Source organism: Candoia aspera, chromosome 1, assembly GCF_035149785.1.
Source record: "Candoia aspera isolate rCanAsp1 chromosome 1, rCanAsp1.hap2, whole genome shotgun sequence".
In the NCBI taxonomy this organism is placed as follows: Eukaryota; Metazoa; Chordata; class Lepidosauria; order Squamata; family Boidae; genus Candoia; species Candoia aspera.
In genome coordinates, this window is record NC_086153.1 from 71812615 (window position 1) to 71838746 (window position 26132).

General features: G+C 37.8%; 1 protein-coding gene across 1 annotated transcript in view; it reads right to left on the reverse strand.

Moving 5' to 3' along the window:
* Positions 1-1847: 1847 nt before the first annotated feature.
* MTR (5-methyltetrahydrofolate-homocysteine methyltransferase) overlaps positions 1848-26132 on the reverse strand; it is a 72560-nt gene continuing 48275 nt past the window's right edge. Inside the window, exons 23-33 of the mRNA XM_063306396.1 lie at positions 25731-25798; positions 24949-25069; positions 21895-21976; positions 20092-20190; positions 16724-16799; positions 11267-11422; positions 10319-10515; positions 8709-8909; positions 7729-7921; positions 7025-7137; positions 1848-4464 (exon numbers count right to left, since the gene is read on the reverse strand). Of these exons, the coding sequence (XP_063162466.1) occupies positions 4378-4464; positions 7025-7137; positions 7729-7921; positions 8709-8909; positions 10319-10515; positions 11267-11422; positions 16724-16799; positions 20092-20190; positions 21895-21976; positions 24949-25069; positions 25731-25798 (1393 nt within the window). The 3' untranslated portion in view covers positions 1848-4377. The remainder of the gene's footprint in view (positions 4465-7024; positions 7138-7728; positions 7922-8708; positions 8910-10318; positions 10516-11266; positions 11423-16723; positions 16800-20091; positions 20191-21894; positions 21977-24948; positions 25070-25730; positions 25799-26132) is intronic.

Below are 26132 nucleotides of genomic sequence, written 5' to 3' on the forward strand. Positions count from 1 at the left end.
TACAGAAAGCACAAAAACATATTTTCAAGCTGTGCATTCACATGCGCTCAGAGAGGGCTGGGAGGAAGGCAGGTAGAAAGGAAACGGAAACTAACAAGCCCAGGCAAGCCGCCCTCCCCCAGGCAATGCAGCTATTAACATCCAAATTGAGGACAATTAAGTTGGACCTCCTCACCCTGCCAATACTTAAGGAAGTACTCAATTACCATGGTAACCTAGTGGCTTGGTCCAGGCAAAAAAAACAAAGAAATGCCAACACTTTCCACTATGTCAACTCCCTGAGAATTCCTTCCAGTTTTATGAAACCTTGTGAATGCTTTACAGCTGAGAAAGTCCTTGCCAGATGGAAATTCATTAAATCAAGTTAAACTTCAATTTGAGTTAGAAGTTTAAAATAGCAATTAAAGCAGCACTGGTAAGGGTAGCATATTTTTAATCCTGATTTTGGTTGTGCTGAAACATAATTTTATCCCATGCATTTCACTCTTCTTCATGAATAATGTACATGGATTAGTCTCTGAGCTAGGTTAGGCTGAGAGACAGCAATTCTTTTTATGGTATTCAGTGAGTTTCATGACACAGGAAGGATTTAAATAGAGGTTTTTAGTAATTTCCAAATCCACCACCCTGTCCACAGCTTTTCAAACTGCAATAATGTACATTTACTGTATATATCCGGTGAAGCTCACATGGGATGGAATCCTCGCTTCATTTGCTCTGACAAGCCATCACAGAGATTTGAACAAGACATTCTCAAATCCAATTTAATGGCATAATGTATTCACAAACATACAGTTAATATGTGAAAATGGAAGATCATGAAAGCCCTCAAGAGTGGAGCCCTGCAGTAGTAGCCAAGTAATGGGATAATCAGGAATGCCAGTGAAGATAGCTGGAGAAATCTAATTTGAATTTTTGGATAAAAGTTAGGTACATAAACCTTGCAGTCTCTCACAAAAGCACTACTTAAGGAAAGAGGTCAGCCAGAATCAGAAGGAAAAAATAACCAGTGATTAAGAACTGCCAAGGATAAAGCCCTGCAATTACACAAATGAAAGGGTTTTTAGAAAATGGGAGGCAACAAAGATAGCATAGAAAACCCAGTGTCTTAACTTGTGACTTCTGACCGCTAGAAAGCTAGAAAGCAAAATGCTAAGCCTCTAATATCTTATTTACAACACTGCTTCTCTGTACCTCTAATTTAAAGTAAGTCCTACTTGCCTTTTAAAAAAGACACTTAGTTTGCTGCAAAGAAAGATGCAAGGTCTCTAGCATTCAGTTTATTTATAATAATTCTTTGGAGCCCCAGAAAAAAATAAAAAATGATGGCAGAGTGAATTATTACTTTTTTTTTGCACTTGCAGGTTAAAAATAGATGCATTAAGACTGCAAGTTTTAGCACATCTGTTTTTAAGCACTGAGCCGACCTCCCCTTAAAAAATCCAAAAGAAAAAGTCAAAAATGCTTAGTTTTCCTCGTTCTCTGACAGTCTTATGCCACAAGACATGTCTCCTGCAACCCTTGAAGAACTAGAAAAAAGTGGTGGGAAAAGTGCCAGCCTTCCTGCAAAAGATCTGCCCTCCCACTTCAACTATGATAGATATAAGGAGGCAAGCATAGGAATTTGATTTTAACATCCAACAGAGAGCTTGTTTGCCAAGGCACGCTTACCCATCTGTCAGTTTTTTGCAGAAACATAAGAAACAGCAGAATAGTGAAGACATTCATTCAACAGTCAGAGCTCAAAATAATGTATACTTCTACTACACAGTGAACATTTATGGAAATTAATAAGACAAAGGTATACAGGACACCGAAGAAGTTAACAAAAGAATCCCAAAGCACACTTTAGTCAAGAGATTTTATTTGAAATTTGGTGGTGCTAAATCCTGTACAAGCCCAGTAAAGAATATTAACATTATTCAATAAATATCATGGTGGGAAGTCTGATGAGCTAATCATAATCTGACACAGAGATATCAAACCATATAATATAAAAAATTGTGCAAATAATAGTCCTTCTGTCATAAACAGCTGGGTAGGATCTAGGGACTGCTTTACAAACCAAGAAACTCTTGCCTGCATAACACCAATCAGGATTCAGGCTGATATACTTGGGAATGGAGCACTAGGAAGAAATACTGATATAGTAATTGATTGGAGGAGATGGGAAGATAATTGGGACGTTGTGACTGGGCTGTTTCAGGGAAGGAATGCAGGCCACTGGTTGGCCTCCATTCCTTTCAGGCAGCAATCTAAACAAGGAAGTCAACAGTAAACATGATTTGCTACATGGTTCACCCAGTTTAGTCTATTCATAAAATCTGGCTGGCAATTTGAGGCATGTATGTACTAAAGAAGAAAGTGTTGTAGGAACTATTTGAAACATTTCATCAGGTTTTTTTGGGGGGTGGCAAGGGAACCTATTTGATTTTTCAAGACCTCCCAGTTAAGTTCTACTCTTAAGTTTGTTGTTTGAGATTTACAGAATCTGAGACTGGAATCTGTCTGAATGAATACTCATAACTTGTTTCATTAAGGCTAAAGAAATGTAAATTTAATTAACTTAGTTTTATCAAGGCCCTAGAGAGCACCTATCAAAGTCTACAAATGAATTGTAGTCTACCATGAACAAACATTTTCCTCAAATTAAAACCAGAAAATAAAATGTATGAAAACCTATTGTGAAAGTATTAGCAGTACTAGTTTAAGTCCTTCAGCTAATGATACATCCACATGATCACAGAGGCCTGCAAAAAGGCAATTTGATAGCAAAAAAAAAATAGTGGAGATTTCAAGAAACTGACCTCCTTATGGTAGTGGCATAAGGTACTGTGATCTTCATGTAAAAATCTAAAGATCTGTGATCTAATGTTTTGGCAGCTCTTGGTATGTAACAAAACATAGAAATAATAGAGCACATTTCTGTAGTAACAGAGCAGAAGGCTTAGCCACCTGTGAGTATAATTACAAATAGATATTATAAAAGTTCCAAAAAGAGCATGATTTTCCTGGGTCTACAAGAGTAAATAGTTGAGCTATTATGAGCAATCAAGAAGATTATTTAGAACAAAGACAAGTCAACACAAGAATGACAGAGGGTACCCTGTATACCCCAATCACCACAATTTAAGTGGAAAAGTCTGAAGGGCACACACAAATACAACTCCATATCATCTAGAAGTGTTTAGGTGAATGCATACAGAAGTCTCCTGAAATTGGGAGGTGACTCTATTGTTGGCCCTTTTGCTCATATTTCTCTACTATTCAGACATACAGCCCAGTATATCAAGAAGGAAATAAGAATCAAGGCGCGTACTAATGTCCCACATTATACATATCTGATTTCTGACCCAATTTGCTATTAAATATTAAAGCTATGCAATGCTTGGGATTCAATTGGGAAAAAGTGCTTCAGAATACATGAGAGTGCAAAGGTAACTGATGTGCCTAGTCTCATTGAAACAACTGGGTCTTTTTCCCTGATCCCATGCTTCTGGAAAGAAGTGACTGCTATGAATTGCAGACAAGCTGCATTGACAGCCCAACACATTCTGAAGCACCTCTTCCAAATGAATCTAAAGTTCTATCATAACCTATTAAATACATATACAACTTCATTAAATATCAGTAATACTCCCAAACAGAGGGACTTATCAGTGCAAATACTTGTTGAGCTTATTCTTATGGCTATAAAACAATGCCCAGCAGCTATATTCTCAGAAGGTGAAGGCAGTGAAGTGAATTACAGATTTAGTATAATATCTGGGTTAGTTTTCCATGCAATACAAACTATTCCATTAAACAAGATGAACTTTAGACACCAGGAACAAAGGATATTTCATATACACACATCAAATCCCCAAATCCAATTAGAATCTTAAATTTAGAAAGAAAAGAGTATATTTATTTGAAATAGCTCATGGTAACATGCATATGCATGTAAATGGGACAACATGAGTTCCCAAGGTACCCAAAACTGAGAGATACACTTCACATCTAAGAATTTTGTTTTAGGTTTGTTATTTTACAGTTTACTGTGGGTCTGATGTGGTGTGGAAAACAATCTACAATTAGGTATTAATTTTTTTTTCCATGGAAGATAGCTGCCCTGAGTAATCATTTGAAGTGTTCCCCACGGAATAGTTGTTTCTTGTGCATTGATACTAAATTTAATCAGAAAACAAGAGGAAGGGCAATTTTCTCCCACATTTGTTCCCCAAGACTGGTAGACTCTGCTAGACAGTATAATATAGAGAAACAATACTGCCCCCCAACACATACACACACACATACACACACACTCCCTATTTTGCTTGTGAATGTTTTCTGTTATGGATATCAGCTGATTACCACGCAAACAATCATCCCATTTTGTTATTCTGATTCATATCCAAGAATAGGTCCAAGCCATTTTTCGACTTCTGCCACAGGCATATTTTTTCTTAGGGCATAGTCTTCAATCTATAGAACAAATAAGAGGATGACTAAATTAGCATTTTAATTTTCACATCTTACACTGATCAAAATATCAGGAAAATTACATTTCATCTTTTTTTCTGAACAGAAAACTATTTTATAATTCCGCTACAATTCTGTGAAAAAATATTTGTACCTCTTGGGATTTTTGGCTTATCTTTGGCAATTAATGTTATCAGAACTTCTTGGAGGTCCTACTGATATATAAACAGAGTCTCAGTGAACAAATGACAATTTATGCTTTTATTTGTTTCATGAATAAAGTTGTTCAACATGCCCTGGTCAGTGTAAAAAAACTAATCCCCCCCTCCCTTAGATAAAACAACCAGTTGTACCACCTTTAGCTGGAATAAAAATGAAGCCAAATGGTATCTGCTGGTGGTCATCAGTCCTATCTATCTATCTATCTATCTATCTATCTATCTATCTATCTATCTATCTATCTATCTATCGAATTGTTGGGTTCTTGGTGTTGTCTGAGCTTGCCTCTCTTTTGCAGATTACTTAAATGGTTTGTGGATGGTGCTTATCCCAACGTGCCTGTTAATGGCCAATTCAGCAGGGTGCCATGCATCTAAGAATTCTTTTACATTTTTGGATCTGGCTTGGTCTAAGATGTCTACAGTATCCCAACCAAAATTATAGTTGAATTTGTCAGTGTATTGTGAAATTAAAGAGTTTTCATTGTGTTTTCTGACTGGGAGTTCTTATAAAGCTTATTTTGTGTGCTATTGGGTTGTTACTGTAATAGTAGAGTACTTGATCAGTGTGTACTGTTTTCTGATACATTTGGGTTTGTAGTTTGCCACTGCTTTCTTCACTGAAGGGTATGTCTAGGAAGGGCAGTTTATTGTTCTCTTCTCTTGTGAGTCTGATTATTTCACATTACTGGTAAGAAGAGGGGGAACATTCCTCCATGGCAGATTAGTTCTATTCAACTGAACTATTAGCCTGACCTGCTCAGTTCAGGTCCTGCCATAATACTTATAGCAGCTTTAGTTCTAGACATTGGCTTGGCCATTCCAAAAAACTGGATTTGTTCTTCATACATTCTCTAGTAGATTTGACGTATATTTGGAATCACTACCTGAACGTGTATGCTTCAGTTTCAGCTGATGGGGAGATGGCCTGATATTCTTTTATATCTTTGTATTCTTTGATAGTCTTTGTATTCTCTGATACGAAGCAGAATTTATGCTTCCTTCAAAGAAAGCAAGTTATCCTCATCCATGCTCAATAGCTGGTATAAGGTTTACATTATGGAATGCAGTGTTTGGTTTCTCCCAGACATAATGGTACCCATGTAGTATGAAAAGTTCCACATTTGACTCATCTGTTCATAGAACATTCTTGCCAAAATCTGGAGTATTATCCAGGTGATTTTTGGCAAACATGAGACAACCACAATTACAATGGCTTCCAAATTATTCTTCTCTCATAAACCCTATTTTTATCTAGCAGTTTTGTGATGGTGAATTCATGAACACTTAACTTTAGCCAAGGTGTAAAAAGCCTGTAGATCTCTGGTGCTATCTGCACTCTTGAAGTGATTTGGATATACTTGAAAAAATGGAGCCCAGAGATTTAGATATGGTTTTATAGCCTTTTCCAAACCGACAGGCATCATCAGCCTTTTTATGAATTATTCAGAAAGTAATTTTGTGCAAGGCATGATTCTAGATTTGTGGTGAGAACTTCACTATGAGGAGAGGAGCCAAGTTTGTGAGATGGAGGATGGATGGCAGGGCTGGCTTAAATCAGCTCTGATCGTTTAAATAAATGTTCACACAACTGGCCCCAATTATCCCTTTAACTGAATTGAGTGAACTTGGGAAGAGATTATTATTTTTTCACATTGGCATATTTCATGTTGAATATTCTTTATAAAATAAATATAACTCTGGTCTCACTTGGTTACTCATACTCCTTTTATATAAATATAGGCCACACAGAAGCTTTGTCTAATGGCAAAGATACTCCAAAATTTAGAAAATTCAAATGGGATTAATTCTTAGTCACAAAACTATGTTTAAATTCTCAGGTAAGAAACTATAAACTTTTAAAACTTTCAGTTGTAATGTTTGATACTACAAGCAACACTAACTCTTACTGCATCTAAAATAAGTCAAGGTTAGGATTTCATAAATTCTAGATCCAAATAATACATTAGTAATTTTCTGCCAATATAACCAATAACCGGCCTCCACATTTGCAATATAATTTGGTGTTTAACTACAGATTTCTAAACCCTGTCCCCAGTTTGCTCAATTTCCAATATTTAACAAGAATTACTGGTGCTGTTAATACATGTAAAATCAGTTCTTTAGAGCTCAAATGTGATACTGAATAGTCTAAAGCAGCGTTTCTCAACCTCGGCAACTTTAATGCTGGCTTGGGAATTCTGGGAGTTGAAGTCCACGCATCTTAAAGTTGAGAAGCACTGGTCTAAAGGATCTGGTATTCAAAGTATCTCTTTTGTGATCTGATTCCCATTTCTAGCTCTCTCCTTTTCAGTACAATTTCTGTAATAGCAGAAAGGCCTTACCTGATCTTTCAATATTTTCCCAACAGCAAAATACCTAGATGCCGGGTTGGAAAAGTAGAGACCAGACACTGCTGAGGCAGGGAACATTGCTAGGGATTCGGTTAGCTGAATACCTGTCAGAATCAAAGAAAAGCAGTCATGTTGGCTCTTTAGGAAGATTTATTTATTTATCAAATTTCATCACCGCCCATCTCCCCCAAAAGAGGAGATATGTTCTATTGTGGTTAAGAATTGCCGAATTACAGAAATCTCTGACTCAAAATTCCTATCAGCGAGAAACTCTTTGGAAGCTCACTTTCCTGTCAAAATCTAGTCCAAATCACCATTATAATTTATCAGATGTACAATCATTTAGAGAATGATCAATATACTGAATGTGATTTTGTGAATTTATGAAAAACAAGGGAGCCTTCTTCAAGCATTCACTAAAAACAGATGAGGATTTAATAGTAGACAGAGGATGGGGCCATGCACACAATCCTGGCCCTACACTCTCCCACTGGGACAACTCATTTACCAAGTCTGAAGAGGTGGTGAACTCAATGGACATTCACTCATTTTTATAAACATCTGAGACCATAAAAGGGAGACAATAAAAATGAAACAAAGCATTTATAATTTCTCCCCTCACCTATTTCAAAGTACAGAACAGGTATTAAAAAAAAAATTAAGATAGAATTTCCTAGCCAAACTTTGAAAGATACCTGTAGCTTCCTCAATATTGGCAAGTCTCCACATAGTGATTTTTTCAGTGTGGTCGGGTTGACATGGATAACCGGGTGCTGGGCGAATGCCATCATATCTTATCTTACGCAGATCTGAAAATTCCAACTGTTCGTTTTTACAATAAGCCCAGAATTCTTTCCGAACGCGTTCATGAAGTTCCTCTGCAAATGCCTTAGAAACAAGCAAAAGCAAGCTCTATCTTTAGTGATGCTTTGTCCAACTACTTAATTTATCTTTGTGTGCATGCCTTCAACTCAATCTTGACTCCTGGTGACTACACAGAGAAGTCTATACAGTTTTCTTGGTAATATTTTTCGAAATTGTTTGTCACTGCCTTCTTCCTAGCATTGAGAGAACTTCTCAGTGGCTGCTGGGCCTAAGGCAGGAGTAGAATGCAGGTGTCCTCACTCTTAGTCCAGCATCTTAACTATTAGACCAAGCTGGCTCTCAATTTATCATTACTTATATCTGTTATCTTAATACTTCATGGCTCTTATTTAAAGATATTCCTGCACTTGCTGCAGGCTCACTGTTGTGCTAGAAGCAGGACATTTTAATTGATCCACTGATTTCCCACACATGTGCACAGATGCAAACAAAATGTCTCCTTCAGACTCCATGCCTCCTGCTTATGATGTTCTAAAGGATCCCCTTCCCCTCTGAAGTAGATTTGGTGGGTACTGGGAGAGGATTATAAACAATAAAAATTGATTTATTCTTTGTTTTGCCGATGGAAGTTTCCAAAGTATCAATAAGACCTCTATCGTAAATGACACCATTGGATATGTAAGTTATCCTTTACCCCAATACATTTACTATACAGATAATAGCCTTCTGCTTCCAAAAGAGCAGGTCCGTCCGTCCTTCCTTCCTTCCAATACATGCATAAAAATAATCAGAATCATGTAAAAAACAAAAAACTAAGACCTGGCCAAGATTCAGCTACAAAATATATTACCTCTGCTAACCGATCTGCTAGTGCTTTCACCATGATAATATTGTAGTCATCAGACTGTTTCTCATATTCTTTACACAGCTCATCTACTCCAAAGCATGCCACAGCAAAGAGCCCCAAGTAGTCAGAAACACCAGACTCCAGGGGGGATATGAAGTCAGACAGGCAATAATAGGGATCTGTGGAAGCAGAGTCTTTTTCAACCTACAGTGATAAATTGAGCAAAACGTTAAATAGAAAAGACCTAAGTATAATACAGACAATGAGATACATAGTGGTTTTCTGGATCCACAGTGACTTGCAGACATTTGTGGGAGGAGAAGTGGGAAGCTCCTGATAATCACACGATTTCCCTTTCACACAATTCACATTAATTCCAAACTGAGTCAGCAGTATAGCGTATCAGCAAGGCAAATGCAATTTCAGTTACAGAAAGTTCCATTCTATATGGGTTAGATCCCACCTTGATTACAGTATCTGGTTCAGAAGACCACAATTTTAAGAATTCAGACCAGGCAACAAGGATGATCAGGAACTAGAAAATAATTCCAATAAAGAGATTTTGAAGGAATTGGGAATGTATCATTCTAACAGTATAACACTCTTCAAAGTCCTGAATGTCACAGAAACAGTCAAGGCATGTTTCTTACTGTACTGGACTATGAGATATAAAATTATGGACTTGTGTTACAGGAAGGCAGATTCTGGCTGAACATAAAAAAATCTCCTTCTTTGCAGTAAGAACGATTCAACACAAGAACCAATTACTTAGAAAGGTGGTGGGGTCCCCTCATTGGATAAGCTGGAGACTATCTTTTCAAAAATTTAAATATATTTAGAATCCACAGAAAGATTCATTTTCCACATATTCTACACAACATTTCCAATAAGTATCCAAAATCCAATTACTACAGTTCCCTCGCTTATGAAATGCCAATGTTTTAAACTATTATCATACATGTTCATAAGCTTACAGAAAGTATCATTATCATTTTGCTAACTTTTTAAGATAATTATCTTCACATCACACACACACACACACACACACACAGTGAAGGTATATTATATAAATGCAGTAATCTTTTTTTCTGGCTTCTTATATAAATATTCCATTTTTAACTGATTTTAAAGACAAGGTAGGAGGTTGCATTATTGCATCTCCATAAATGAGCAGGTTTAATATGGGGACAATCTAGCAGATAAATGATCCTGTGTAGACTTTTATGGAGAGAGGGAGAGAGATCATCTGAATTAAGATACAATGGCTGCGTAAGTTACATTTGCAGGTTCTTTAGCTGAAAAGCTCTACATGTTTTTCAGATTAAAAACAATGCTTTCAGGCTGATAAAATACATAAATTACTATAAAATGAATGTATAGCTTGTGACTCTCAGGGGCAAGCAATCTTGTCCCCTCCAAATACTTCCGCATCTCATAATTCCTGACAAACCATTATGGAGGTTGGAATTTAGGAACTTTCTAGTCATACATCTGTGGATCCCAACTTACCTGCTCTTGTCTACATAATCACAAATCATAATTAGGAAATGCTTAAAAACAAATTCAAGCTTGCAATTTGAAATAAATAACATTTCAATATCATCAAGTCACACCTGTTGTCGTAAGCCATAAAACTTAGCTATTGGTTCCAAAGTTTCTACCTCCTCTTCTGTGTCATATAAATAAATGTCATCTTTGATGCTTCGAGCTGGCCAAAACCCAATAAGACCTTTGGCTTTAAGTTTATTTTCTGTAATCAAACTTTTCAGCAGGTTTTGAGCTTCATTGTAGATGTTTTTTGCCTCTTCTCCTAATAAAGGAACAAAAAATGGTAAGAATGTAACGGCTGCAAAAACCATGTTGAATAAACCATAGTGGTTGGGTTCTGACAGAATACTAAGCCAAAACTAAGTAAGTCATATGGTTTAGCATGATGTGTCAACCCTGTCATCAAAAAAAAATAAACTCCCAGCATTTTTAAAGAAAAGTAATCAATGTTTGGATTTTTTTGTAACTGCAACCTTAAAATCACTGACTTTGCTTTCATGATCAGTGACTGCAAACATCTGTTCAATAGTTGTGGAACTATCAACAGCTTTATAGTTAGGTTTACTGCAGGCACTTGTATTAAAATAAGTATTTCAGGAAAGAGTACGTGAAGGTTAATACATTTCCTAGAGATAGTACCTAAACATACAATTTTCTCTTATTAAATTGAGAAGATATAATCAATTTTGTAAATCTTCTCTAGCCACACACTTATTATAGGTGGCCTAAAAGAATATCTTGCCATGGCAGATGAAAATGATTGAATGAATGGCTAATCACAAGCCTTTCAAAAACTCAAGTTGGATTAATGGAATTAGTTATGTTCAATCTATGCCAAGATAAAGACAACATGAATTCACGTGTTACATAATCATTTCATGGCTGATAAATCTAATGTTGGTCTCATCTGCATCACTAATTCTTTTGCATATTTACAAATTGAAGGCATTTTAAATAATGGTTAACCTAGTTTTTAGATCCTCCACCTAAGAAAATGGTATTATGCTACTCACCTACTACTTTGTCATTAAAGATTTTAGGGAATCCCCGATTGGGGTATCTGCCTCTAAGCTGCCAGACATCAAAAAATGGTTTCCAGTCAATGTATTCCACCAACTTCTCTAAGTCATAATCTTCAAAGACTGTAGTGCCAAGGAACTGTGGTTTAACTGTAAAAGTTCATCATGCAAATTTTGTACTTCAGCATATATTTTATACAGCAGACTCTATTTTAACATGCTTTTACTACAAGCACTTAATGCCAGAGGATTATCATAACCCTAGTTATGATAATACTATATAGTTATAATTCCCTAGTCCTGCCGAGGCTGGTCTTGTTCCCCTTTGGGTGGTATTAGATCTGCCATTACTTGGATCTCATTACATTTTATATTTATTTATTGATATTGATATTTATGGATGAATGATATTATTTATGATTTTATTGAATTTTAAACTGTTATATTGTGAACCGCCCAGAGTCCCTCGTATGAGGGAGATGGGTGGTGATAAAAATATGATAGATAGATAGATAGATAAAAAAATAACTAAATGCTCAACTTCAGTTAGCCAAGGCTATGTCTTTGGACCCTACTGAACAGAGGGCAGGGAATGTCAATGAACCCAAGTAACAGGACAGCTACTGGGTATAAATTTATTGCCCTTGAACTAACCAGCTAGAAAATGGTAAGAATGTATAGATAATTTTTCTGCAGTGTGAGATGGCAAAAAAGAAGTAACAGAACAAAGCTCTTGTATATGAAAAATCATGCCTTCAAAATCCTTTGGTCACTAAAGCAGTAGTCCCCTTCACTGGATATGCTTGAACATCTATCTGTTGTTGCTTATTCGTTTAGTCACTTCTGACTCTTCGTGACTTCATGGACCAGCCCACGCCAGAGCTTCCTGTCGGTCGTCTACACCCCCAGCTCCCCCAGGGATGAGTCCGTCACCTCTAGAATATCATCCATCCATCTTGCCCTTGGTCGGCCCCTCTTCCTTTTGCCTTCCACTCTCCCTAGCATCAGCATCTTCTCCAGGGGGTCCTGTCTTCTCATTATGTGGCCCAAGTATTTCAGTTTTGCCTTTAATAGCATTCCCTCAAGTGAGCAGTCTGGCTTTATTTCCTGGAGGATGGACTGGTTTGATCTTCTTGCAGTCCAAGGCACTCTCAGAATTTTCCTCCAACACCACAGTTCAAAAGCATCAATCTTCCTTCTCTCAGCCTTCCTTATAGTCCAGCTCTCACAGCCATATGTTACTACGGGGAACACCATTGCTTTAACTATGCAGACCTTTGTAGTCAGTGTGATGTCTCTGCTCTTAACTATTTTATCGAGATTTGTCATTGCTCTTCTCCCAAGGATTAAGTGTCTTCTGATTTCCTGACTGCAGTCAGCATCTGCAGTAATCTCCGCACCTAGAAATACAAAGTCTTTCACTGCTTCTACATTTTCTCCCTCTATTTGCCAGTTATCAATCAAGCTGGTTGCCATAATCTTGGTTTTTTGGAGGTTTAGCTGCAAGCCAGCTTTTGCACTTTCTTCTTTCACCTTCATCATAAGGCTCCTCAGTTCCTCTTCGCTTTCAGCCATCAAAGTGGTATCATCTGCATATCTGAGATTGTTAATGTTTCCTCCAGCGATTTTAACTCCAGCCTTGGATTCCTCAAGCCCAGCATGTCGCATGATGTGTTCTGCATACAAGTTGAATAGGTAGGGTGAGAGTATACAGCCCTGCCGTACTCCTTTCCCAATCTTAAACCAGTCCGTTGTTCCGTGGTCTGTTCTTACTGTTGCTACTTGGTCGTTATACAGATTCTTCAGGAGGCAGACAAGATGACTTGGTATCCCCATACCACTAAGAACTTGCCACAATTTGTTGTGGTCCACACAGTCAAAGGCTTTAGAATAGTCAATAAAACAGAAATAGATGTTTTTCTGAAACTCCCTGGCTTTTTCCATTATCCAGCGGATATTGGCAATTTGGTCCCTAGTTCCTCTGCCTTTTCTAAACCCAGCTTGTGCATCTGGCAATTCTCGCTCCATGAATTGCTGAAGTCTACCTTGCAGGATCTTGAACATTACCTTACTGGCATGTGAAATGAGTGCCACTGTTTGATAGTTTGAACATTCTTTAGTGTTTCCCTTTTTTGGTATGAGTATATAAGTTGATTTTTTCCAATCTGATGGCCATTCTTGTGTTTTCCAAATTTGCTGGCATATAGCATGCATTACCTTGACAGCATCATCTTGCAAGATTTTGAACAGTTCAGCTGGGATGCCATCGTCTCCTGCTGCCTTGTCATTAGCAATGCTTCTTAAGGCCCATTCAACCTCACTCTTCAGGATGTCTGGCTCTAGCTCACTGACCACACCGTCAAAGCTATCCCCGATATTGTTATCCTTCCTATACAGGTCTTCTGTATATTCTTGCCACCTTTTCTTGATCTCTTCTTCTTCTGTTAGGTCCTTGCCATCTTGTTTTTGATCATACCCATTTTTGCCTGGAATTTACCTCCGATGTTTCTAATTTTCTGGAAGAGGTCTCTTGTCCTTCCTATTCTATTGTCTTCTTCCACTTCCACGCATTGCTTGTTTAAAAATAATTCCTTATATCTTCTGGCTAACCTCTGGAATTTTGCATTTAATTGGGCATATCTCCCCCTATCACTGTTGCCTTTTGCTTTCCTTCTTTCTTGGGCTACTTCTAGTGTCTCGGCAGACAGCCATTTTGCCTTCTTGGTTTTCTCTTTCTTTGGGATGTATTTTGTTGCCGCCTCCTGAACAATGTTGCGAACTTCTGTCCATAGTTCTTCCAGGACCCTATCTACTAAGTCCAGTCCTTTAAATCTATTCTTCACCTCTACTGCATATTCCTTAGGAATATTAGTGAGCTCATATCTAGCTGATCTGTGGGTCTTCCCTAATTTCTTTAATCTGATTCTAAATTGTGCAAGAAGTAGTCCGTGATCTGAACTACAGTCAGCTCCAGGTCTTGTTTTTACCGACTGTATAGATGTCCGCCACCTTTGGCTGCAAAGGATGTAGTCAATCTGATTTCGGTGTTGTCCATCTGGTGAAGTCCATGTATAAAGCCGTCTCTTAGGTTGTTGGAAGAGAGTGTTTGTTATGCAGAGTGAGTTGTCTTGGCAAAATTCTATCAGCCTATGTCCTGCTTCGTTTTGTTCTCCCAGGCCATGCTTACCTGTAATTCCAGGTGTCATTTGACTGCCCACCTTAGCATTCCAGTCTCCCGTGATGAAAATAACATCTCTTATAGGCGTGTTGTCCAGTAGGTGCTGCAGATCCTCATAGAACTGCTCTACTTCAGCTTCTTCAGCATCTGTGGTTGGGGCGTATATTTGGATCACTGTGATGCTAGATGGCTTGCCCTGAATTCGAATTGAGATCATTCTGTCGTTTTTTGGGTTGTATCCAAGCACTGCTTTAGCCACTTTACTATTAATTATGAAGGCTACTCCATTTCTTCTGTGGTCCTCTTGTCCACAATAGTAGATCTGGTGGTCATTTGATGTGAAGTGGCCCATTCCAGTCCATTTCAGTTCACTGATGCCCAAAATGTCTATCTTTAATCTTGACATCTCACCAATAACCACATCCAATTTGCCCTGGCTCATAGATCTTACATTCCAGGTTCCAGTGGTGTGTTGATCCTTAGAACATCGGATTCGCCGTTCACCACCAGCACCATCGGCCGCTAGCTGTCCTTTCGGCTTTGAGCTAGCTGCGTCATCACGTCTGGGGCTAGTTGAACTCATCCTCTGTTCCTCCCCAGTAGCATTTTGACCATCTTCCGACCTGGGGGTCTCATCTTCCGATGGTATACCGACATATCTCTGGTTGTACTGATCCATTTAGTTTTCACGGCAAGAATACTGGGGTGGGTTGCCATTACCTTCCCCAGGGATCGCATTTAGTCTGACCTCTCTGTCATGACCTTCCCGTCTTGGGTGGCCCTTCACGGTTTAGCTCATGGCATCATTGAGGTGCTCAAGCTCCAGCACCACGACAAGGTAACTATCCTTTGCTGAAGGAACATCTATCAGGAATGCTTTAATCTAGATTCCTCATGTCAGTTTTGCAACTGTTCATAGAATATACAGCTGAGTCATAAGGGGTGTTTATGATTCCCTGGGATGAATTCCAAATTGCAACTTTTCTGAAGAAATGCAGATGGAAAATAATGCTGTGAATTTACTGCAGTTATATATCAGCTATGGTAAGCTATAACCTATTTGCTACTTACTTCAGATAAGATAGGTACAGATAAAGAACTCTTTTGTTCTTTTATATTACCTTCTCTTAATGTTCTTGTGCTCTCAGTTATTCTAAAAATATAGCACTCCTGTAGAGGAACTGGCAGTGAGTGTAGCAGATTGACCGATTGATTGTTTAACTGAATAAGTATATACTTATTTATCATATTTCTATCTTGTTGCAAATCAAATGACTCTTACAGAGAATATAAAACTGATACAACATCCATGGTACAAAATTACACAAAAACAGTATAAACAAATACCCACACATAAAAATACAAACAATAAAAACAGAAGTTAAAGATGGTGTGATAAAATAAGGGCACAGCTCGACAAACAACTCCATCTTTAAAAGCTTCCAAAATATCGATCAGGGGGCTAGCCTGATCTCAACTGGAAGCTATTCCACAGGATAAGTGCTACCACTGAAAAGCAGCACCTTCTTGCCTCAGCATTTCGAACCTTCCTCAAATGTGGTATCAATAAAAGTTTCTCTCTGTTGGAACTGATTGATTGGGCCAATTCTTGTCGAAGTGGACGGTCCTGCAGACATCTGTAAAGCCAAGCTGTATTTCTTAAGGAAAGCAGCCAGCCAATCTTTGTAATACATTTTTTAAGTCTGTTCAAACATGTCCAATTCTCAGAGACTGCCTGGACAAGTTCTTGCAATTGTCTTGGCAAGGTTTTTCAGAAGTGGTTTGCCATTGCTTGCTTCGTAGGGCTGAGAGAGAGTGACTGGCCCAAGGCCACCCAGCTGGCTTTGTGCCTAGGGCAGGACTAGAATTCACGGTCTCCTAGTTTCTAGCCTGGTGCCTTAACCACTACACCAGACTGGCTCTCTTATAATATGTAACAGCCCTATTAATTTTGATATATTTTAAAATTAGTTTAGATTTAATATATCATTTAATTTTAAAATTACATAAAGTTAATTTAACCAAAGAAGCAACAGAGCAATTTATAACAGTTCACCAATAATTCTTAAGAAAGGTAGATACTCTTCAAAGAAAAAAAAAAACCCAGAGATATATGGTAACCATCTGAGTTTCTTTGGGGAAAGAAATTATTTACAAATTGTTTTTCATAAAGCTACAAATACTGAAAACCAAATGGAAGTCCAATTTCAAATCACAATAGAGTTTTCTGAAAATATCTGTGTTCTGATGAAGAACAGATTTTACAAATTAACCTGGTTTAGTCTCAGTTTGCCAGTCGTAATAGAAGCACTTATTTCTTGCTTGCTCTAAAGATAAGTATTTTCTTTCCTGTGTGGGGAAGAAAAAACCTAGAGATTAGTGCTGTGTGGTTTAAGTCTAGCAGTTAATTTATTTAATTAAAAGAAAGCAAACAGAGCTAGGAATAATTAATACATGCCTGACAGGTACCCTTGTCAGCAGGAAGAACTAAGAACTTCTGCCTAGAGTCATGTAAAAGTGAGATGGGTGGCTATATAAATCGAATAAATAAATAAAAATAAAAAAACTCAGCCATTCCCAAAAAAACATCCCCTGGTATAGACTGCAAATTGAGAATCCACATCTTCACCAGGGAGAGATGCTCCTTGTCATGTGGACACAAAGAATACCTAAGTCAAAAATTGTGAGTCATCTTAAAAACAAAGGCAGAACTCCAGACGGTAAGAGGAAGAATCTGGAAGTGAAGGCTTGAGAAAACAACTAAGAGTTTTCCACAGCCTCAGATTAAAGTCTGAAATTTCAGGAAAAAAAGAAATCCAAACAGGGAAGCAGAGGATTTTTTTGCTTCAGAAAGCCTGATATTCTGAAGGGTAAATGAAGTCTGCTATTTTCAGAATAAGTAGGTAAATAGCCAGACATAGTGTTATGTCTTTAATTTTTGTTTTATTGTACTTGTCCTAAATCAAGTCTAATGGTTTTAATTCACTGTAGAAATTTAGAAAATTGAATTACATTTCAGCCTTGAAGCAAACCTAAGGTTGGGTACAAGAATATATTAATTTTATTTATAATTTTCATGTGAATTGTGTAATTTGAAATCTGTTCTTATCTCTTTATAGAAAGCTTTTTATTTGTGGTAAACGGGCAACATTTTGTGGTCTTCTGGATCATTCTTTTGCATTTTCTGTTGCAGACCCTGATCAAAGCTATTCTGTGGGCTCATCCACAGAACCACTTTGCTGTGCTTTCCTCCCAAATTGGAGCTGGAAGGAAATCACAATGGCATTAACCACGTTGCCCCCATAGCTTGCCCTTTACCCAGAATGGGGCTCCTGTCTGTGTAGCTTTTCCATGTTTCACTATAAAGGCAATGATTGGTGATTTTCTCTGTCTGTAACTTGACTGTCATGAACCACAGGAAAGGACTCCACCAATTGCCATACAAAATGCATTTTGTCCAAGGGCACCATCCAATCATTTTTTGTTGTTTTTTTTTACCCCAAAGGACTGTCAGCCTATTAACCTGACCACTAGATGGCAGCAAAGAGTTTGTCTTGTTTTTTAACTGCAAGATGGTGGTCTCCTGGATTTTTACAGCCAGATGCAGCCGCTGCAAGAGTTCCTAGAACCAGAGTTCAAGACAGATTTTCTGGTAGTGTGTTGGTGCTCAGCTGTGGGGTCTTCTCAAATATATCCATGTAATTTCTCCAAAATGATTTCTCCAAAATGATGGCCTATCAACCATGAGGTATCAACAAAGTGTTAAAGAGATTTTATATCTCATGGCAACAATATATGGCAATCGTCCAGATTTGTGTACCTGAAATGTAACTTCTGGGTAACTGTTGTTGAAAATAGTATGTTGAGGTGATATTAATACCAGATTAGACTCCAGGACAGAATGAATTTAAATAACCAACACTGCAGAACAGGAGCTGAGCCCAGGGACCAGACAAATGTTGCGTCAACTGCAGCCATGCAGATTGCTGCCCTTTACCATGTTACCCAAAAGTTCTTCTCCAAGCACCGTGGATTGCCTGAATAAGAAGTTTTCTTCAGCTTTCCCAGGAAAAACACTATTTTCATGGCAGAACACTGTGCACTGGCTATAAGATGGAAGCTCTATTGTGAGGACATGTGGGTGACTCTTTGCTGTGGTAAAGCAGGCAATGTGGATGAGCCATATAGCTCCTTTTCTAAAATACTGAATGCATGTATTTTAAGCCTTTAAAGTTAAAGGGGGGATATACTGTATATCTTGTTTGATTTCTTTATCTCTGGTAAGAATGGTCTATCTCTAGACCATTCTTACCATTCTAGACCATTCTAGATCTACATGGGGATGGCTGCTATAGACCACTCCTCCCACACTTGGGCTGTTTTAGATTCTTTTGCCACTTGGACTTTTTATCCTTTTGTTGTTTATTCGTTTAGTCGCTTCCGGCTCTTCGTGACTTCATGGACCAGCCCACGCCAGAGCTTCCTGTCGGTCATCAACATCCCCAGCTCCCCCAGGGATGAGTCCGTCACCTCCAGAATATCATCCATCCACCTTGCCCTTGGTCGGCCCCTCTTCCTTTTGCCCTCCACTCTCCCTAGCATCAGCATCTTCTCCAGGGGGTCCTGTCTTCCAATTATGTGGCCAAAGTATTTCAGTTTTGCCTTTAATATCATTCCCTCAAGTGAGCAGTCTGGCTTTATTTCCTGGAGGATGGACTGGTTTGATCTTCTTGCAGTCCAAGGCACTCTCAGAATTTTCCTCCAGCACCACAGTTCAAAAGCATCAATCTTCCTTCTCTCAGCCTTCCTTATGGTCCAGCTCTCGCAGCCATATGTTACTACAGGGAACACCATTGCTTTAACTATGCGGATCTTTGTTGTCAGTGTGATGTCTCTGCTCTTAACTATTTTATCGAGATTTGTCATTGCTCTTCTCCCAAGGATTAAGCGTCTTCTGATTTCTGTCCATAGTTCTTCCGGGACCTTCCCATCTTGGGTGGCCCTTCACGGTTTAGCTCATGGCATCATTGAGGTGCTCAAGCTCCAGCACCATGACAAGGTAACAATCCTTTGCTGAAGTTTTATCTTTACTCTTATTTATATTATTTATTATTGTAATTTTATACTGTATATTTTATGATAGTTGTTTTAATTGATTATTATAAACCGCCCAGAGTCCTCCGATGGGAGGATGGGTGGGGACAAATTGGATGGATGGATGGATGGATGGATGGATCAATCAATCAATCAATCAATCAATCAATCAATCTCCCAGGGAGGAGAGGAAAAGATGAAACCTCTGGTTACATACCTCTACACTATGAGGCCAGGAAGTAGCATTTACTGAAATAATTTTCATGTTTTACTATTTGATCTTTTAATCACCAGTAAGACAGCACTGGTTGTGAGAACTTATCCCTCAGTCACAAACTGGCGATTTGAGGGAGGACACCAGCTAAGGTGTCCCCTGAAAGATAAGCGGTGGCACCTTGAACTACCAAGTTGCTAACACAAAGTCAGGACCAGAGTGTGAAGACCCAGTGGGCTTCTGGGACAGTTTTGAAATGGTCAACCTTCCACCCTACATAAACTCAGTTGTTCTGCTGCTATGACATTAAAAAGTAGTTTTAGCACTATTTACCTTGATCGAGTCGTAATGATCCTGTCGAATATCTTCATACTCTTCTTGTATTTCTTCAAAAAAATCATCTTTTAGATTTTCATCTAAAAGCTGAGAGCACTGTAACAAATACAACATGTTGATTAAATCCAAGATTGAGGTATGTTATCCATTATCTCTCAAATTCTCTTTTGAGAGGGTATATATCCTCATGAGGTGACAGTCCATAAGGACGTGTATAGTAACTACCCTAACTTCTTTTGTAAAAATCATAGAATTCCTGATAGGTGCTTCATATTTTCATATGAATAGTGTTTCAACTAAAAGGATGCCAGATGAATGTTTTGAAGACCTTACTTGCAGGCTTAAAATATGAAAAGATGAATTAATTAAGAAAGCAGGTCTGAAATGAGATGATGAAGGAAGACTTTTCCTTCATTCCTGAATGAAATGAAGGCTGACTATGCCCTTGTGCTGATGAAATCCATGTGTCCTGATGAGATGCAGGTTTGTGTCCTAGAACTGGTGATTAAGGATTTCCTCCTATTCCCTCCCACTATGGAAACCCTGGATGCCCTGGTGCCTTAAGAACCACATCTGACCACATGTACTTTATATTCTTAGGGCTATGCACAGTCTAAAGGAGAGGACTTTGAATCAAAAAACTCTGATCCCACTGAAAAAAAATTAAGGTGATGTCAGACAGCAATGTGGAATACCTATATCTTAAACCAGTCCCCTCACTGTACAAGAGACAAGCTAATCTGGACTGAGACACTGCTTAAAGTCAGTCATGGCTGAAGAAGCAGTACAAAAGTCTAATAAATAAATAATGTCTTTAACTTTCTAGGACATTAGAATCTGTTAAAAAATAGGGCCTTAGAGAAAATAAGCCATCCCCTTTGCCCTTTGGTAAACACCAAACCTGCCATCAGTTTTTTTTTCCCCTGAAGATGCAACAGAGGAAGTTTTTGGTTTTTTTTTAAAGGTCCAAAATGAAGGAAACAGAACTCAACAAATCTGATTGAGAAATCTGATTGTGGTGGTCAAAAAAGAACTTCAGGGAGTACAGAAACTGTTCTTCCAGATGTATAGAAGGGGGTGGGTTTCCCATCAAAACTCTTTTAGGACATTCTGAATAAGGTTCTGTACAGATACAAAACTTCTTTCAATGTTCAAAGACCAAAATGAAAAAGCAAGTTATCCAGATGAGCCAGCTTAAGCAAGTAAGAATAAAATACTAGGGCCTGTTTTATTTCATGCATACACAAATTGAGATCACACCTCTCAGGATTTTCTATGAATAAGGGTTGATGCAACAATATTTTAGCAACTCATGTCTAGGAGAAAAAAAGGGATCTGCAGAAAATTTAGGGGGCTTTCATTCACAATTTGAAAATATGCATACAAATGAACCTTTGTCTTCTTAAAATACTTATAACCAAACCATTAGAATTCATTTTTATGGATTCTACAAATTCTAACAGCTTTACATATAGCTCAGAATTGAAACCAAATCAAACCTTTATGTTAATTTGCCTCAACATGGAAGAAAAGGCAGACTCCCTTGTTGGTATAATCTCTATACTGATTTTTTAAAAAAGGATAGTTTTTGATAGTACTGAGCCATATAACTGATCTATGAGAATGTATCTAAGCACCTGCTACAACCTGCACCTTTCAGATTTAATGGAATTACAATTTGCAGAATTTCCAATCAACATAGCCAAGGCAGCTAGGAGTTATAATCTCAACACATCTGAGTTGCACCAGATTAGAGCAATCCGATATAAATTTTCAGTTAACAATTTTACCACAACTTACAACCACCACACTTTTGGAAGCATCCAGGACATGAATGACAGGAGCACTATACCGTGGAGCAATTTTTACAGCTGTATGAGTTCTGAAATAACATAAAAGGGAACCTTAAGAAAATAATAGCCACATGAACACACATCCACAAGCATTTCACTGTACAAATATGTTTATATTCTGATGGGAAATCTCTAACTCCTTGGCAAATTCATGTTCTGTCATTTCCTTAAGGAAATTCATGTTCTGTCATTTCCTTAAGGAAATGACAGCTGTCTACACATCATAAAGGGTCAGAGGTACATTCCATTATTTACATGACTGCAAAACACTTTTATTTTCAAGAAGTTCTAGCATTATATATTGGAAACTATTCAATATCTTAAGAAACTGCCTTTCTAAGATAAATTCTGCCTGCCTGGGCCAGATGGCCAGAGGATACCCGTCTGGAGTCCCCACTTATTAGGAAGTATGACAGAAGAGGACCCAAAAACAAAAAGGACCCAAAAATACTCTCTTAGAGACTCCCTTCTTATGGAAGAGCTTTCCACGATGACAAAGATGGTCCCCAAACTTACGGCATTCAAGATAACTGTAAAGGCCTAGCTTTTCCAGGCTTTGGGGATTTACTATAGAGCCAACAACTTCAAACTCAGTTTTACTCTATTATTATATTGTTTTATATCTTTTCCTGTATTATTATCATTATTATTTTTGTAGATTATTAGGTATACTGTAAACTATCTGGAGCCCAATAATAGTTAATGTAATATATAATTTTCATAAATGAATAAAATGTGATTGCTGTATGTCAGAATTTAACAAGAGATTTCTATTCCTGTTCAAAAATATTTTTGAATAATGAAAAGAGCCACTCAAGTCTCTCAGAACTATATTTTCTTGAGGAATGGTATTGGTTGCAGATAAAAAAGAGGTCATTTTTACTGCTCCATTCCACTTTTTGTGCCTCTCTAGATGTGCCTACAGAATGAGCTCATCTCAAGGTCAACAGAGTTTGCATAGTGTATGGAAATTGCTGAACACCATCTTCTGCTGCAGCAAAGAAGTAACACAAGGAATGAAGCTGGCAATGCAGAACCAGCAGTTCTCATGCTAGAGAGAACTGCTGTGTCAACATCATTCAGATGCTTTCCAAGGCCATCAAGAGAATGGCCAAGTACTCACTGACTCAGAAAGGCAGGAGAAAAACTGACTTTACTTCTGTTTATTGCAGTGGACAAATATTTTGTTTGTATATTTTTCTCATCCAAAAGACTAATCTAGTCAAGTTTTGTCTAAGAGCCTTCTGCTGAATACGGGTAGTCCTCATTTAGTGACCACAACTGGGACTGGCAACTTAGTCATTAAGCAAAGCAGTTGCTAAGTGAAACTGTGACTGTGCTTATGATCTTACTTCAGCTTTCCTTTGCTTTACAGACCTGCAAAGGTCATAAATGCGAGGATTGGTTGTAAAGTTACTTCTTCATCACCATCAAAGCTACGAACAGTTGCTAAATGAGGCAGTTGCTATACAAGGACTACCTGTAAGCCAGTCCTTGACTAGGAGAGCCAAAATGAACAGGTGATTCTGGTGTGAGGTCTGAATGGCAATGTGTGGAGCTATGGAGTGCAAGGAAAAAATGCAAATAACTGTTCTAAGCCAATGTCTTCAGCTATATATTTCTGACAGTATGTAAAGTCATGCATTTAGGTAAGGAAAATGAGAGACACATGTACAGAATGAGGGAAATCTGGCTCAAGAACAGATCATGTGAGAAGGTTCACATGTCGAGCTAGTGGATCACAAGTTCAACATGTCCCAACAGTGCAATACAGCTGCAAAGAAGGCCAACAATACCTTGAAGAGCATCAAGAGGAGCACAAAGTCCAGATTGCAGGAAATGACTATCCCACTTTACTCTGCCTTGGTTGGGGCTCACTTGGAGTACTGTGTTCAGTTCGGTGGACCCCAGTTTAAAAATGACATTGATAAACTAGAGCAAGTCCAGAGAAGGACTATCAAGATGGTGAAAGGACTACAAGGAATGGTTAAAAGACCTAGATATGTTTAGCTTGAAGAAGAGAAAGTTGAGAGGGAACATGACAACTAGCTTCAAATATCTGAATGGTTGTCACATTGTAGAGGATTTGGACTTATTCTCAATTGCTCCAGAGGATAAGACTAGAACTAATGGGATGAAACTTCAAGGATATAGGTACAGATTAGACATGAGGAAGGACTTCTTGACAGTAAGAGCTGTCAATAAGTGGAATAGGTTACCACATGGAATGGTTTCTTCCCCTTCATTGAAGGTTTTCAAACAGAAGCTGGATAGTCATCTATCAGGGATGGTGTAGTGAATCCTGCAGTGTGCAGGAGGTTGGATGTGATGACTTCTTAGGTTTCTTCCAACTCTATGACTCTTTGAATCTCCCAGATCCTCTTCTCAGACTCCTAAGAATGCCAGCTTTACATGTTTTAAAAAACATTTTCAGGGCTGCAAAGGTAATTCTCACTACATAATGGCACAAATTTACCACATACTTCTCATAACCAAATCAGGTACTCAATTCATTATAGACTGATGATAGGATGGCCATTTATATCTAGGAGAAATAGTCTGAAATTCTTAGTATAGTATAGCTTTCTGATCCCTTTACATTTTTTCCTTCAATCTACATTATACTACAATTCTCTCAGACCTTTGCATGTAAATTTAGTTAATGCAAAACACGTATGGCTGCTTAATTCTCAGTGTTGCAAAACCAAATTCATTTTTGCTAAAGCAAAAGTGTACTTGTACAGGAAAAAAAAATCAGTGTTATACATCTCCTTTATCAGTGAGGAAACTAATAACTTCTCTGAAACTCTGAAACTTTAGGCACCTGATTTTTAGACCTGGCATTTTTAAAGTGATATAAATAAACACATTTAATAAATATTGATTTAAATCACCTAAAAGGAATATAAAACAGTGATTTTGAAAATCATACTGTTTTACATAAGCAATTCTATGTATTTAGGTTAACATCCACAAGCCATAGCAAAGAGCCCTAACTTACTTGGAAGTAGTTGCTCCTCCAATCAGCAAAGGGATCTTTATTTCTAGCCTCTCCATTTCCTTGGCAACAAATATCATCTCATCCAAAGATGGAGTGATAAGACCAGACAGGCCAATTATATCTGTTAAATATAAATGGTTAAATATTTCCAACTTTTCCTCTATGATTTCATGAAGCCATGGATCTGACTTAGATCTTTCTCCTAACATTATGTAGCTATGGATATACCCCGGACATTCAACTGGTGTGAAATGGGTACGATATCTAAATATCTCAAATGTCTATGCTGAATAGAACATTATTGTCTTTTTAACCCCAGACAAGTATAACGTTGTTCTTTCAGACCTTTTAATGTACTGTATAGGTAATCTTATTTGAATTTTAACTTAGTTTTTAAACCACCGTAGAAATTTTGGTGAAAAATTACACAGAACATATCCTTAAATAAATAAGATAAAGTTGAATTCTATAAGCTGGCTACACTCTTACAGGGCAAAGTAAATCACTGCACTGAGGTTGAAGAAAAAAAACCACATCCATCAACAGATTATTTAATATCAAATCAGACTTTTATCATTTTTTTAAAATTTACTGTCTTGCTAGTTTTCTGACAAATCCTAATGTATTTTAAGAATTCTGTTTTCAAAAAGAAATAGAGGACATATCAGTTATTACCTTATTTTACATTTTCTTAGTGAATTTAGTGAGAATTAGGGTTTGAAGATAGACATTTTAACATAACTCCATAAAACTGGGTAAATACAAACCAAATATTCTTGTACCTGCTTTGTTTTCAAGAGCAGTTTTAAGTATCTTGTCACATGGTGTCATAACTCCCAAATCAATAACTCTGGGGGAGAAAAAGGTAGTTTTCTAGTCAACGTGCACATTATGCTTGATTAATCCAATTCTGTTATAGTGCACAAGAAAGACAATCATCCTGTGAGGAAGCTAAAGAGAACATTTGGCCTGAAATCTTCCCTTATACTTGAGCCTTCTTGTACAACGCCTGTCCCATTCTTAGTTACTACCGCACTTACTTGAGTATTATATTACACTTTCTATTAAGTCCAGCGACTTCTTATTTCAGAAGAACATACAACTGAGAAATTAACTTCTTGCACAGTTAATACTGCCACCGAGCATTTCAAGATATATCGTTACGCTGCAAATCCTGAGGTCCT